The 13019-nt window shown below is 49.5% G+C and overlaps 6 protein-coding genes across 6 annotated transcripts; 3 read left to right on the top strand and 3 right to left on the bottom strand.

The window, feature by feature from the left end:
* Nucleotides 1-417: 417 nt before the first annotated feature.
* N7474_010677 (uncharacterized protein) lies at nt 418-1245 on the bottom strand (the record flags this gene model as incomplete). Its single annotated transcript, XM_057202087.1, has 2 exons — nt 418-888; nt 943-1245. The coding sequence occupies 2 exons, from the start codon at nt 1243-1245 to the stop codon at nt 418-420; spliced, it is 774 nt and encodes a 257-aa protein (XP_057048358.1).
* A 305-nt stretch (nt 1246-1550) lies between these two features.
* On the top strand, nt 1551-1874 carry N7474_010676 (uncharacterized protein; the record flags this gene model as incomplete). The annotated part of the gene is made up of 1 exon (XM_057202086.1): nt 1551-1874. The coding sequence occupies one exon, from the start codon at nt 1551-1553 to the stop codon at nt 1872-1874; it is 324 nt and encodes a 107-aa protein (XP_057048357.1).
* Nucleotides 1875-2325: 451 nt separating this feature from the next.
* On the bottom strand, nt 2326-3095 carry N7474_010675 (uncharacterized protein; the record flags this gene model as incomplete). The annotated part of the gene is made up of 2 exons (XM_057202085.1): nt 2326-2936; nt 2996-3095. 2 exons carry the CDS (start codon nt 3093-3095, stop codon nt 2326-2328), a joined length of 711 nt encoding a protein of 236 aa, XP_057048356.1.
* Nucleotides 3096-6988: 3893 nt separating this feature from the next.
* Nucleotides 6989-8152, top strand: N7474_010674 (uncharacterized protein; the record flags this gene model as incomplete). The annotated part of the gene is made up of 5 exons (XM_057202084.1): nt 6989-7153; nt 7211-7476; nt 7584-7694; nt 7766-7894; nt 7966-8152. 5 exons carry the CDS (start codon nt 6989-6991, stop codon nt 8150-8152), a joined length of 858 nt encoding a protein of 285 aa, XP_057048355.1.
* Nucleotides 8153-9491: 1339 nt separating this feature from the next.
* On the bottom strand, nt 9492-10907 carry N7474_010673 (uncharacterized protein; the record flags this gene model as incomplete). Its single annotated transcript, XM_057202083.1, has 1 exon — nt 9492-10907. One exon carries the CDS (start codon nt 10905-10907, stop codon nt 9492-9494), a length of 1416 nt encoding a protein of 471 aa, XP_057048354.1.
* Nucleotides 10908-11565: 658 nt separating this feature from the next.
* Nucleotides 11566-12626, top strand: N7474_010672 (SDR family NAD(P)-dependent oxidoreductase; the record flags this gene model as incomplete). Its single annotated transcript, XM_057202082.1, has 4 exons — nt 11566-11602; nt 11725-11972; nt 12035-12302; nt 12358-12626. 4 exons carry the CDS (start codon nt 11566-11568, stop codon nt 12624-12626), a joined length of 822 nt encoding a protein of 273 aa, XP_057048353.1.
* Nucleotides 12627-13019: the final 393 nt, after the last annotated feature.

Raw genomic sequence — 13019 nt, 5'->3', positions numbered from 1 at the left:
AATTTAGACGTGACCTGAAGTGTTTATGGGCATTAAGTGCAGCAGAGGTTAAGACACATGGCCACTTGGCGGGCGGCCTAACATCTGGTTAAACGTTTTCCCGGCCCTCTGCAAACACCACACACCTGAACATAGCAATAACCCGAGTAGCGTTGTTGTTATATTTAAGTATTACACGTTGAATGCAGGAGGAGACCAGTGAAGTTCCAAGAAAGACATAGTCTAAATGCATTGGCAATTTGCAGCGCAGGTGGTGATATATATTAAGCCACGTTCGGACTATACCACAATAACCACTCCCGAAACCCATAAATTTTATACATTTGCTGCGTTATTCTTGTGCTCGGGCTTGAAGTATAATATCAACGACTTGCTCAGCTACCGCATAAAGAGTGGCCTAGGGATGACCACCGATGCTCACTGGAAGCACACACTAGCGTCAACAACTCGAAGATTATCAACTCCATAGACACGGAGGTCCGGATCAACTACCTTGCCCATCGTAGCAGTACCCGCCGGATGAGCATGTGCTAAACCAGTCGCACGGATTCGTGCTTCAAACAAACTATCTGGTGATTCGGGTGTCAACTTATGCATTCCGAGAGGAGGCACCTCGGCCTCCATATAATTGCTCAATGCAGGCATATTCAACAAAGCCTGCATCATGCGACGAGCCCGATATGAGGGTGACACGATCCGCTTCGGTGTCAAGGTAATTAGATTAACCAATGGAGGGTTCATAGGCGATGACGACCTGATACTAACGCTTCCTCGAGAGCTTGAAGCAAGTAGCATCACGGAGGTCACAATGTGGCTGCCGTCTATAGGAACGCTAGGAACACCCGCTGGTGCGTAAACCATCATCGTTTCAACAAGTGGTCGGCCGGGCTTCAAGATAGATTCGTCTGATATTGAACACGATCACGCGTTATAATTGCGCACTGTTGGCTCGAGAATATGGACCAGTACGTCCTGGTTAATCACCCAATCTGTGGGCATGCCCTTCATAAATGCCGGCTCAGAGAGGAGCGGACTCCCCAACACGAGATCCCGCTCTGGGTTTCGTAACCTGTATAGCTGGAAGAGCGCGAAATGATCTGTCAGGCTTTTGCCAACGTGTGGCACATCGATGATAGTTGAAATCCCATGCTCGGAGAGTGTAGTGGCGGGACCAATTCCAGATAGCATGAGGACCTGGAAAGTCCGTAGAGTACCAGCGGCGAGGATAGCCTCCTTACGTGCCATGAAGCGGTGACCATCCGAGAGAGTACGGAGGTGGTAGTCTTCTTTCCACTAGAGTCGCTTGCTGCAAACTCAACACGGTGCGGCTGCTTCTGTCACCACGGGAATGCCTTCTAGGCTATACGCGTGATATACCGCTTGATGCTTTCCGTCGTACCACGTCTCTAGAAATTCACTGATACCGGAAAGACTCCCAGAGCAACTATCTGGATTATCCTGAACCCCAATCTCATTCCAAGCGACCTTAATCGGGTCCCAAAGCGGGTATCGTCTGTAGGGTCGGTCCGACGGAAACAGGTACTGTACCTATGACGCCGGCATTCTGCCTCACAGACTATAAAGTGCAGGGCTCCACGCTTGACTCAGCGATCCTGGATCTTAAAGATGACCCGACGATGCGCGGTCCAGACCGCCACCAGAAATTCTGCTCAACCTACGTGCAATTGTCCAGACTACGTACGCGCAAAGGGCTCCATCTTCTACAACCAATCGAAATGAAAGACCTCCAATTCAAACCGGATCCTCGGATTCTCGCAGAGATGCAAAGACTTGACAAGCTGCAAGAGGTTAGTTTAATACCAAGCTACCGTTCGACGCCAACCCGTTCTGTTAACTATGAACTGTTACAGTGAGGTACTGTAATTCCAATGCCCTGAAACGAACGCAGTGAGAGGAAGGGAACTAATCAACGTGCATGTACGTGCGCGTCCGCGAAAATCTGCGAAAAGACTCGCGAAAAAAAGGACCTTGTCTACGTAGGACCTCTACTGCCACGCGCGCTACTCATTCGCCCCTGTGTTGCCTTTTTCGGTCTAGTTTTCCTTGGCCTTTAGGGTTCTAGGGCTTCCTATGCATGTTTCTGCACATTCGGCCTTTCTGATTGCTTCGCATGCTGCTCATTGACCCTCCTTTTATCGTGACGCTCTGCGATGTATTTCCACACGCAACTTTATCGGCTTCTGTACTCTCTTCAGTGCTACACGTTTCGAGACTCTTAGTGCGATTACGCTTTAGGGAGACCAATCGGCACAAACACCAATGGAGGAGACACCGGACTACAATCATGTTCTTAATCTAGCTCAGTTACAAGATCACACAGGGTAATTTCTTTCTGTTATCCAATCCCAAATATTGATCATCCACTAGCGTAGCATGCACGAAATGCCTCTGGACTTTTTCCGGCCCCGTAGACTCAATAAAAATCTGGAGGTCTTCTTCCCAGGTAAGCTCCTCCTCCGTTTTCCCAAGTGCCTGTAGAATCGGCTGTCGCTCCTCCTTGTACATTTGCTTCATCCCCTGTCTCAAGGCCGGCTCCGTAAATACCTCTTCACGCCGTTCGAAGGTGTTCCACTCGATGCAATAGAAACTAGTGTATCCATTGGACCTTTCCAAGAAGTTATGGCCTTGGCGATTGACTGGAACATAGTACAAGCCACTATTCGATCCTCCGGGCGCATAGGCGTCAAGGAATGTAGGGAGCCATAGAGGACGCTTTCCATTATGAACAAAGAGAAGCTCCAAGCACGAGTAGGGAAAGTCCAATCGATGCATCATCCGCAGCTGCTCCTCAAGTCTCCAGATAGGATATTCGGACAGCGGTCTTTCCAGAAGTGGTGACAGTCGTCGACCCAATTCCGACGCCTCAGATGTACAGGTGGCCTTGATTGCCCTGAATATGTTGTCCGGGCATTCCTCTACAGTCGGTCAAACTTAGATTTACCGAAATTCAACGTATAAGACAAGACGGACTTACCCCAAAGATAGAAGACATTTTTGAGATCATCTTGATCCACGCAGCAATAGCTGCGTGGGTTGAGGGGACCGTTAACTCCTCTTTGTAGATCTCGCAGCATCACTAGGCTCTTAGACCAAGCTTTATGAGAAGGATGTTTCGAATTTTCTAAATCAGTTGCGGAGTACCGCAGATGCAACGAGATCATACAAGACATTGTAACCTATGCAAAGAAAACCGGACTAAACTCGAGGACGCGCGAGGGAAATGGAAGGAGGAAAGATGACGTAGGCGTTAGGGGCTACAGTCGCGACCCGTAATTGCCTTCTATGCCATAAACACAGAGGGGCTTTGTCGAACTCTAGTCACATGATCCACAGATCCCGATGTGGTTAATCCCGTATTTATAGATACGTTTCGGTGCGGAGTGGTATTATGCTAAACCTGGTGTACGCAGGAGATCATCACCCACGGCCTACACGTGATAACATTTGGCTTAAATACGGACCTAGCATTAATCGGCCTATTAGTAGAACGTCTATTTTTATTTTCATAGTATCTCTAACTCCCTAAGTAGTCAATCAAATAAATTCTCGCTTCAAATTAATAATATTTTGAGTTGTCAGAAGACCTCACAGCGAAACAACGCTACGTATTTCTCGGCATATTAAACGTTCATCTAGACACAATACCAAAGTTAGATGCCTAAAATAAGAAAATCTACTTTCCATATGATTAAATCAATACTTACAACCTCACATAAGAAGACACCTTTCACCGATCGACATCTAGGCTCTTTTCGACGATAGTGTTATAATTCTCCTAATATGCTTCACGCTCGCTATCGTAACCTTCCAGATAGTCCTATCTGTCTATTATTTTGACTAACCCTTAGACATAAGGGCCCTCCGGATACTAAGGTGGTTACTAGCGTCTAGAATTCATCGGAGGAAGCCGGCCGTCTCGTTTAAGTAGAGGGCGGGTCTCTCGAGTTAGTAATCGCATAGTACTTCTAGCATCGATAGTATTTCGGTTCATCTCCGACCGATTCGATTTAGGGGGGCGTGAATATTTCTAAATTGCTGTATGTTTCTACGAATATTTTTGATCGTACGCTCGCTACATTTAGCTTTAGCTATTTGAGACGTGGTTAGCGAATGGCTCTATATCATATCACGAATAAAATGTAACTTAGAAGGGGGTAGTCTTAGTGCCATATGACTACCTTGCACGATACACCAGGCAGTAGGTAGGTAAATATCTACGACCTAGGGAAGGGGCATAGAGGTTACATACGTCTTAAATATTTGCCGTAAAGTACCGTACTTTACGTTATACCCTAAAACGAACAAAGTAAGAGGAAGGGTTTTAATCAACACGGATGTACATGTGCGCGAGACGTATACAAAAAGACGTGGCTTAACTACGTATAGGCCATTTTGCCACGCGCGCCGCCCATTCGCCCTATTTCGCGCCTATACCTGCGTAAGACATGCCTTCTTCGGATTAGATAGTCTTAGCTTTAGGGTTGTAGGGCTTCGTCTACATATTTCTACACGTTATCCTTCTATGATTGCTTCGTATCTTACTCTTTAGTCATCGCTTTACTACGACGCTCTATTATGTGTTACCACTAATATCTCTTGTCACTATATCATTAATAGGCTTTACCCCTCTACACTCCTTCGTGTTACCATTCCGCAATGTTATCTAGCCGGCCTTATTATACTTATAGGCGCTAAGTACGTCTATCTACAACTATCTAACCGCCGCGGTGCCCCGCTTGTCGACTAGCATGTTTTTTTCCTATGCACACAACACGTCCCTACTTGAGCTACTATGTTCCAATCCCGACATACTCACCTAATGTTCGCTATACAGGTTGTGAAGTTGTACAGTTTTAGAATGTCTCTTATTACCCTTCTTATAACGATCGGAACCCTTTCCCTACTCTAGCTAGCGTCATACGTTGTTTCGACTATAGGTTTAGAAGATCATTAATTGTTCAACCGCCTATTGATTTCCGCTACTTATATAGAAGTTCTTTCTACCCGACCGTTAATTTATTCGAGTAGCTAAGTTCAGAGGAGCAGGCTTCCTACGACAAGAGAAAGAATTATACGCCCTTGCCTCGGACATGTTCCCACTCGAGATTTCCCTATCAGACATTCGGTTGTCCGTAGCTCGTTTTGAGAATAGAATAGCACTTGCTAGTAGAGGTACCACATGCTCTTCTTGCGGCAAGCTTGTTTGTAATACTAATATACGTCGGTCTCTAGATAGGGATCCCTTGCTACGGTCATACAAGAATTTTTCGATAGCTACGGTTTCAATAACGGCTTCTAGAATCTCTGCTCGATATACCATGCCGCGCTCCTTCGAGAATCGGTTCCGAAATTCTCCGGCAAAAACAAATGTCAATGTAACTCGTTGCCATCACTACCCTAACGCTCTCAAGGACCTTACTCTGACCGAAAACCACTACTCTAATTAACGACGAAAAAACCCAGATAAACTGGCCAGACACACAGGACTATACTGCATTTTTACTACAACCTCAGACTCCTATGCCAGAGAGACATTTTTAGAGACCGCGAAAATCATCATATGCTGACGTACTTACTCAATCAAAATATAACATTTGAAGTCTCTCTTAACGTTTTATCCGATTTTGCACTCTTAGAGATTAAATATTATCATACACATCTATAGCATAACATCCTAGATAGTCTTTGGCTTTAACGACCCTTAGCGGTAATAATAGATATCCTAAGCGGAGTTAAAAGAAACGTTCCAGCCCCTACTCTAGTTACTATGATCGACATTATATCTCGCCCCAGACTTGTAAGCATAGGAAACCCACGTTTATGCTCTTTTTAATGGATCTCAAGGGAGCCTCGTACGAATATTGGCCTTGCGAATACGAATATTCGTAGAGGTCTGTAAATTACGAATACGAATGCGAATATCTCAAAGGTTACGAATATGTATTCGTGCCGAGCCGTATACTAGATAGGCCCGAGCTCTAATAGAATTCACCAAAGTAGCAGGTCAAAAGGCTTCCTATTCGGATTGAATTATGCAAGACCTTTATATTTATATTGGTCGCCATCGGACCAACGGTCCACGTCTATTTCTCTAGACCCATAGATACCCATGGGTTGCGTTGGCAGGGGCATAGGACAAGGGGTCCGACCCTTGGCGCCCAATGGAGGGCTCTAGGAACAATTCTTGAAGTCGAGCGCCAACATCAGGACCGGAGGATGAACAAAGGTGATGGGCGGGTGTAGAATAGTGCCCAGTTGGACACCTTCATATGACAGAATGACTCGCAAAAGTGGGTCCGGTGTGATATCCGCACTCGATGCAACAGCAGGGGCCAAGGCAGAATTGCACGGGCATATGGATCGAACCGATATATTCAATTGGGCTGGCGATCTTCATTGGGCTGGCGATCTTCTTCACTTTGCCAGCGCAAAACAGGGATCTCGCCCCGTAGTATAACCTAGCGGGTCCGTCGTGGGGGCGGATGGCTCAGCGGGCACCCAGGATGTACTATGTATAGAGTATCGCGATGTTGCCGTGGTGGGTCCTAACAGGGATCTGCCTGACCACCAACTTGTCCATTGGAGTCCCAACCGAGGGGATCCGTACTCCGGAGTGCCGAATTGAATCCGTATGTAATGCCATGTAATGAACCTCCCCGGCCCTCAACGATAGATTAAGCCAGGGATCGTCAGCCGTGGAGGGTTCAGAGACAATAGCATGTTGGATTGGACTAATGCAGAGACCAATGGCCCCCGCATACTCTGCAGGGATTGTGTCTATCTTAACAAGGTACGGAGTGGCGTGTCAGGCCAAGTCGTTCGTGGGTGTTTCTCTTTGCAATAACGAAGTTCTTCGTCCGTTACCTTCTTGCTTCCGTCTCTCCTTTTTTTCTCTGGTTCGTACTACCCATTTCGTGCCCATTATTAGGCATAGTTCGTTCCAGATCCGAGAGATAGCGGTCGGAACATGTCTTCTACAGAGTCTGATGGCAACCGCCAGCCGGGGCTCATCACCCTTTGTGTCGTGATGCTCATATTGGCTGTGGCCTCCGTCGCGCTCCGCTGCTGGTCCATCTGGGGGTCGCGCACTCACAAGTTTGGTTATGACGACGTGTTTGCCATCCTAACATTGGTGAGCGTTTTCCCCGACTTGACGCAGAGGATTGAGTGGTAACCTTGTGTCTCATAGCCCTTCATTATCGCCGAATCGGCCCTCATATTCTACTGGATCTCCCAGGGATTGGGTCGTCATTCGGCCACATTACCCATCAGCAATCAACTCGAGGGGCCAAAGATTATCTTTGCCGCCGCCTACTTATACGATGCATGCATTACTTTTCCCAAATTATCGGTGCTCTGCTTCTACGATCGAGTGCTCAGACGGGGAGGCACCTGGGTCCGCCCTACGCTCTGGGTGGTCGGAACGCTCTGCGTTTGCTGGCTGATCGGATCCTGGTTCGCGACCACCTTCCAGTGCACGCCCGTTCGTGCCTCCTGGGAAGCCGTTCCCGACTCCAAATGCTTCACGCAGTGGAATTCTTTACCGGGACTGCTGCCCCTAGTGCGATCCTAGATGTGATCATCCTGTTGATCCCGCTGCCACTTCTCTGGACGTTGCAAATGACCAAGGCGAAGAAGGTCATGCTAAGCGGCCTCTTCGTTTGCGGTTACTCGTAAGTTCCCTGAGCACATCATACACGGTCCAACCATCCGGAGCTTGCTAACCAGCATTGGCATGTGCCAGAGTGGTCATCGTTTCTCTCGGTCGGCTCGTTACTCTCCTCAAGGCCGGCTCTGCCTTGGAAGCCGATCTGACCTGGAGCACCATCGAATATATCTGTTGGGTGCAGTGTGAAGGCCCCATTTCTCTCATGTCCGTCTGCCTCCCGAATATTATGGAACTCGGGCGCCGCCTGCGAGCAGGAATAAGCAACCAAGTACCAGCGCAATGTCATTATCTGCGAGCAAGCAAACTGCGTCGGACTTGCTGAGTGGCAAGCGATCATTCCGTCCCCTCGAAGAAGACAGAGAGGCCATCCTCATGGACCACTACTCCGGGGCTCCAAAAAGGCATAACTTTAACACCACCACCGAAGCAATGCGATCGGACTCGGAGCGGGATAGTGTCTGACGGATCGCAAGCACATGTGTCTCTCGGTTCTGCTTTTATGTTTGTTGCCGGTCTGCCTTCTGCTGTACTTTTAGGCGTTGTATGTGAGCCCATTGGTGTTTCGACAATGCTCAAGTGCTGTCAACGGTGTGTCTGATGCGGTTATCTCTGTGCTGGTGATTTTGCAGACGTAACCTATGAAGCTCTCCATGTCCTGTTTCCAACCACGTACATAGATATATCGCGAGAGTTCTAGGTGGTGAGATATGAACGGAGAGGCACGGTGAGAAAAAAAGCTATAATATATTTAGAGTATAAAATATTAAGTTCTGTGAGTTTTAGCTAGGATTTTCGCGAATGAAAAAAAAAATTATGTAAGATTTCGTTATCCCTGGGTGGTAAGGGATGTAGTGTTAGGTCCTGATCTCAGTCCCGGATGTTTCAGGATTAGGCAGCGAAATGTACCAAAAGCGAAGTTCAGGTAAACGTAGTAATCAAATTTAACACAAAAATGGTAATCACTGACCTCTAGAAGTCATGTTGGGCGGGGGCGTTGCTGATACTCCCCTGGCCCACAGACCCCCATAGATCCCTGTAAGGATTACATCATGATGGGTGGTCGATCGTGGCGATTATTGACGATAAGAAAGGAAATGTATCGGGAGCATCATGCGAGGCCCAAATACATGTAATAACGGGGCAATTGTACCGTGGCCGTAACATGCAGGGATGCGAAATGAAGCTATTTTTAGAAAACTCTCTAAAAAAAACGAAGCTATTCGTACTATAAATTTGTACATTGTAAGAGATTTATATAGTAAAATATAAAGAAAACCCCTTAAAATAAAATTAATACATTAAAAGACTCTATTTCCACGAAGCTTAAGAGGATCATATGAATACAGTAAATTTACAGGGCGGTGCTCAGGACGGTAAGGCATTAAATTGGCCAAAATATCAAAATACAACCCAGGCTGCTATGACGTATTGTCCCCTCAGGTTTCCCCAGGATCAACTTCCCTGTAGAGATCTCTCTTCATAGGTACTACCTCTTTCGGCTTAGGCGCCGGTCTCATTTTACCAAATGAGCCGTGCGATAAGGTGTGTCGCAGTGGAACGCCGAGGGAGATGCCAGCAATGCATTTCAATGCATTCCTTGCGATACAATTCAAGCTGTATATCTCCAGAAGTCTGAAGTTCAATAACATGCACAATAACATACCCATTAGCCCTCTCCCGGCACTTGGTCGACTCGATCGCGGCATTGTTTAGGCGAGGCTGTCCGTTTACCGAACAACTCAACGGACAAGTACAAGCCTTGTACTTATATTCTCAGCGACTATTAGAATTTAACAGTCTTCTACTCCGCTACTTGCAATTGCTTCAGCAGGTCCGCCTGAATGTCGCGTAAAAACTCCGTCATCTGCCCCGGGGTGTGAAAAGCCTCGTTATACACCAGCCGCAGTGTCAACTGATCACGGAACGTCCACACAAAAATCACTCCTTGGCGGGAAAGCATTTCCACGCCCACACTGGCATGCATGATGCCAAAACCGCGCTCCGGGGTTCCATATTCGCGTTCCAGATATTTCTCCATGATCCCCAGGCTGCTGATATCGATATCGCTGGGCGGCTCTGTCGGGGTCGGTAGGTTCTTAATTACCTCGACCAAAGTGGACGCATACTCCCGGTGCGCCTGGACATACTCGCTGCTGATGCCCTTCTGATACTCTGACTGATACATGCGGGCATTCTCCAACCAGGTGCCGGAGACGTCGACCCGTGCCATCCAGCCGGTCGTGTATAGCCCGGCTGCTGCCGCGGGGGTCGAGTACGGTTCGGGCAGATACGGCCGCAGCGAATGTCTGATGGTGCTGGTGTAGTGGCGGCCCTGGTGCTCGGCGATCGCGCGCCGGAAGTTGACCGCGGCCAGACTGGCATGCACGGCGGCCGTTATCCCGACGCTGCGTGCTTTTGCGGCGGATACGATTGCGGACGTGGTGGGAGGCGAGAACGTAAGCTCGGCGGCCCGCGTGCCGGAGGGAACGGTTGATGCATCCCCGGTATAGGGCACCCCGAGGGCGCCCGCTGCCAGGGCAAACGTGCCGACTGCTTCGTGGGCGATAGCCTTCTGCTCATCGGTCGCAGTGAGGGTCATGTTGCCGGCCTCTTCGACGGGTGGTGCCAGCCGTGCGACCTCCGATCCCCAATGGAGAGAATCGAACGCGTCTGGCAGCTTCCCCGAGAGGAGAGTGTCGGCGTGCGAGACCATCAGGTCCACCAGCTGGCCGAGGAGAAGTAGACCGCCGACTCCGTCCGTGCGCCAGTGTGCGGTGTGCAGGAGCAGCTCACTCGATTTGGGGACATAGTACAGCCGGGCATCGGCAGCTGGTGCAATGGTGGGAATCACCTCGTTGGCAGACTGGGCGTCGGCCTCTACGGTAAAGGTCTGCGACGCCCATTCGCTGAGAGCATCGGCAGAGTCAGGAACCGTGTAGACGACGTTGGAGTTTGAGGAGTCAGGATGCGCAGCCAGACTGGGGTGTTGGAAGCGCAGATGCAACCAACTGTAGCGGATGACGGCTGGTAGAAGGTCGGGCGAGACCGACAAGGCCTCAAATGCCCCGCGAGGACTGATGGTGGCCGTGAAGTTGATCGCCCAGTGTTCACGACCGAGCGCGTGGCCGGGATCACTGACCAGCTTGATGAACACCTCGTTGGGGCCAAGGGGCCGGGTGAAGGTGTTCGGCGAGTGCTCGGCTTTCGTCCACGGCATGTTGAGGTGAGGGTGATTGCTGGCTAATCGATGCAGGACGGACCTCTCGTGGGTCATCGCAGTGGATTGAAATAAGATGCTGGCGACAAAGAATTAATTGGCTCTAAGCACCGCGGCGAATCTCGCCCTTTGGGGGCCAAAATGCCCCATCGCTCGCGGATCAGGGTGGAAGATGCGTCGTCTCCGAGAGAACGGATAACTATCATTATTGGATAGCGTGATGAAGACCAAGTATGAGGGCTGCGTCGGATGACGCACTTGGTGTCGAGCCATACAGGGGACTAGTGACAGCCACCCGCACCGATGTAACCGGCATACATAGAAAGCTTACCCGAATATAGCATTAGCCCTCGGCGGATCGTCGATGCAAGCTGTATCCAGCAGGACACCAGTCGATCTATGTACCATCTATGTGCCCCACGGGTCAGCCCCTGGCCTTGGTAAAACGGGCGATAACGTCCTAGGCCTTTCACCCGGGCCGCAGTATATGGGAGTAGTATTGGCCCCTTTGGGTACTCCAGAATCATAAAATACCATGCATGACAGCCATTAGGGTTACATTGACGAAAGGTGTGAGCTGGGACGCGCCAGCCTAAAGAACACTCAATTTGACACCAACAGCAGAAGTGCACACAGCAAGCCGCTGTACATAGCCCCGATGCAGGTGGAAGGTGTCGCTCTGGTCCTTGGTGCTGGTACGCTGTTCATTTCGTCCTCCTTTCTGGTTTTCGTCTGCCTCGTCGATCCCAACACCAACTCGGTCAACTGTTCGCGCAAGTCACCGTCCAAACTGATAAGTGGATTAATTGAATTATAGGAAGTGGCATTGGGCGCGCGGTCGCCTATACGCTTGTCACGCAAGGCCTCACCACCCTAGTCTGCGCCGACATCAATCTCTCTCAAGCCCAAGAAACCGCCACGTCCAGCTACACCGTCGCTGGGCGAGAAGGCTACGAGGCGACCGCCTATCGTGTTGACGTCCGTGAGGAGGCGCAAGTGCAAGCGTTGGTTGCGAGAGCCAAGGACCGGTATGGCCGCGTCGATATCTGCGTAACTACGGCCGGGGTAAGCAAATCAAGTCGTGATTCTCCCTCCGTGCTCAACGATTTCTGACTACCCAAGGCAAGACCGCTGCTGTCAACCAAACCCCGATCAGCGACATGAGCCTAGAAACATATAGGAGCATGGATGAGGTGCACAATATCGGGTGCTTTTTAGTCGTCCGCGAGGTGATCCGGGCAATGACCAGCCAGGAGCCAGTTTCGACTAAACGGCGGAACCAAACTCGGGGTTCAATCGTACTGTTAACCTCGCTGGCCTCCGAAGGGGCGTTCCTGGGAGTGGGCAATTATATCGCGGCCAAACACGCCGTCAAAGGGCTGGTTCAAACCGCCGGTGGGTCCTTTCTTTGGTTTATTCCGGCACGTGGATTTCTGACTCGATAGAGCAGCTCTTGAAAACGCGCGCAATGGTATCAGAATCAACGCTGTTGCTCCCTCGTACGTTTCGGGACCGTTGATGGACAAATTCCTGGACGAGGCGCCGGCCGTTAAGGATGCTATGCTAGGTGATTTGCCGTTGAGACGACTGGCCGACCCGGAGGAAGTTGCCGACGCGGTGGTATTTCTGGCGTCTCAGGCTGCCAGCTATATCAATGGGCATACATTGGTTGTGGACGGGGGATCATCGTTGCAATTATCAAATCAGCCTTTTTCGTGACAACATTGATTGCTGGTGATCGTTTTCAGGTATTTGTATTTCGCAGGGGCCATAAATAGCCTGGAACCTATCTGCAGTAGTAGCCATGATGCAAGTTCGTGTCGATCAGAGGGAAAGTCCTGAATTTTTTTGGGGGCCGAAGAATTGCGGCCAGAAAATTATAGTAGAATTCTAAGGGCCTGTGAATTGACGCCGAAAATGACCGTTTTTGAGGCCAGAAACGGCCGCTTTTCTGTCGACCAGGATTACCACCAAGATGCTAGCCATCCTTCCCGCCGAGTTCCTTCCACCAACTGCCTTCCACCAACTGCCCCTCAATAATCAGGCCTCCTTTCTCCAATCATTGACAGCATTAGTAGTTCTCTCCTTCATTCTATTATGGTATTCCTTTTT

The sequence above is a fragment of the Penicillium riverlandense genome (genome assembly GCF_028828495.1).
Source record: "Penicillium riverlandense strain IBT 135883 chromosome Unknown utg000009l_segment0_segment0, whole genome shotgun sequence".
NCBI lineage: Eukaryota > Fungi > Ascomycota > Eurotiomycetes > Eurotiales > Aspergillaceae > Penicillium > Penicillium riverlandense.
This window is presented reverse-complemented; position numbering and strand designations above follow the sequence as displayed.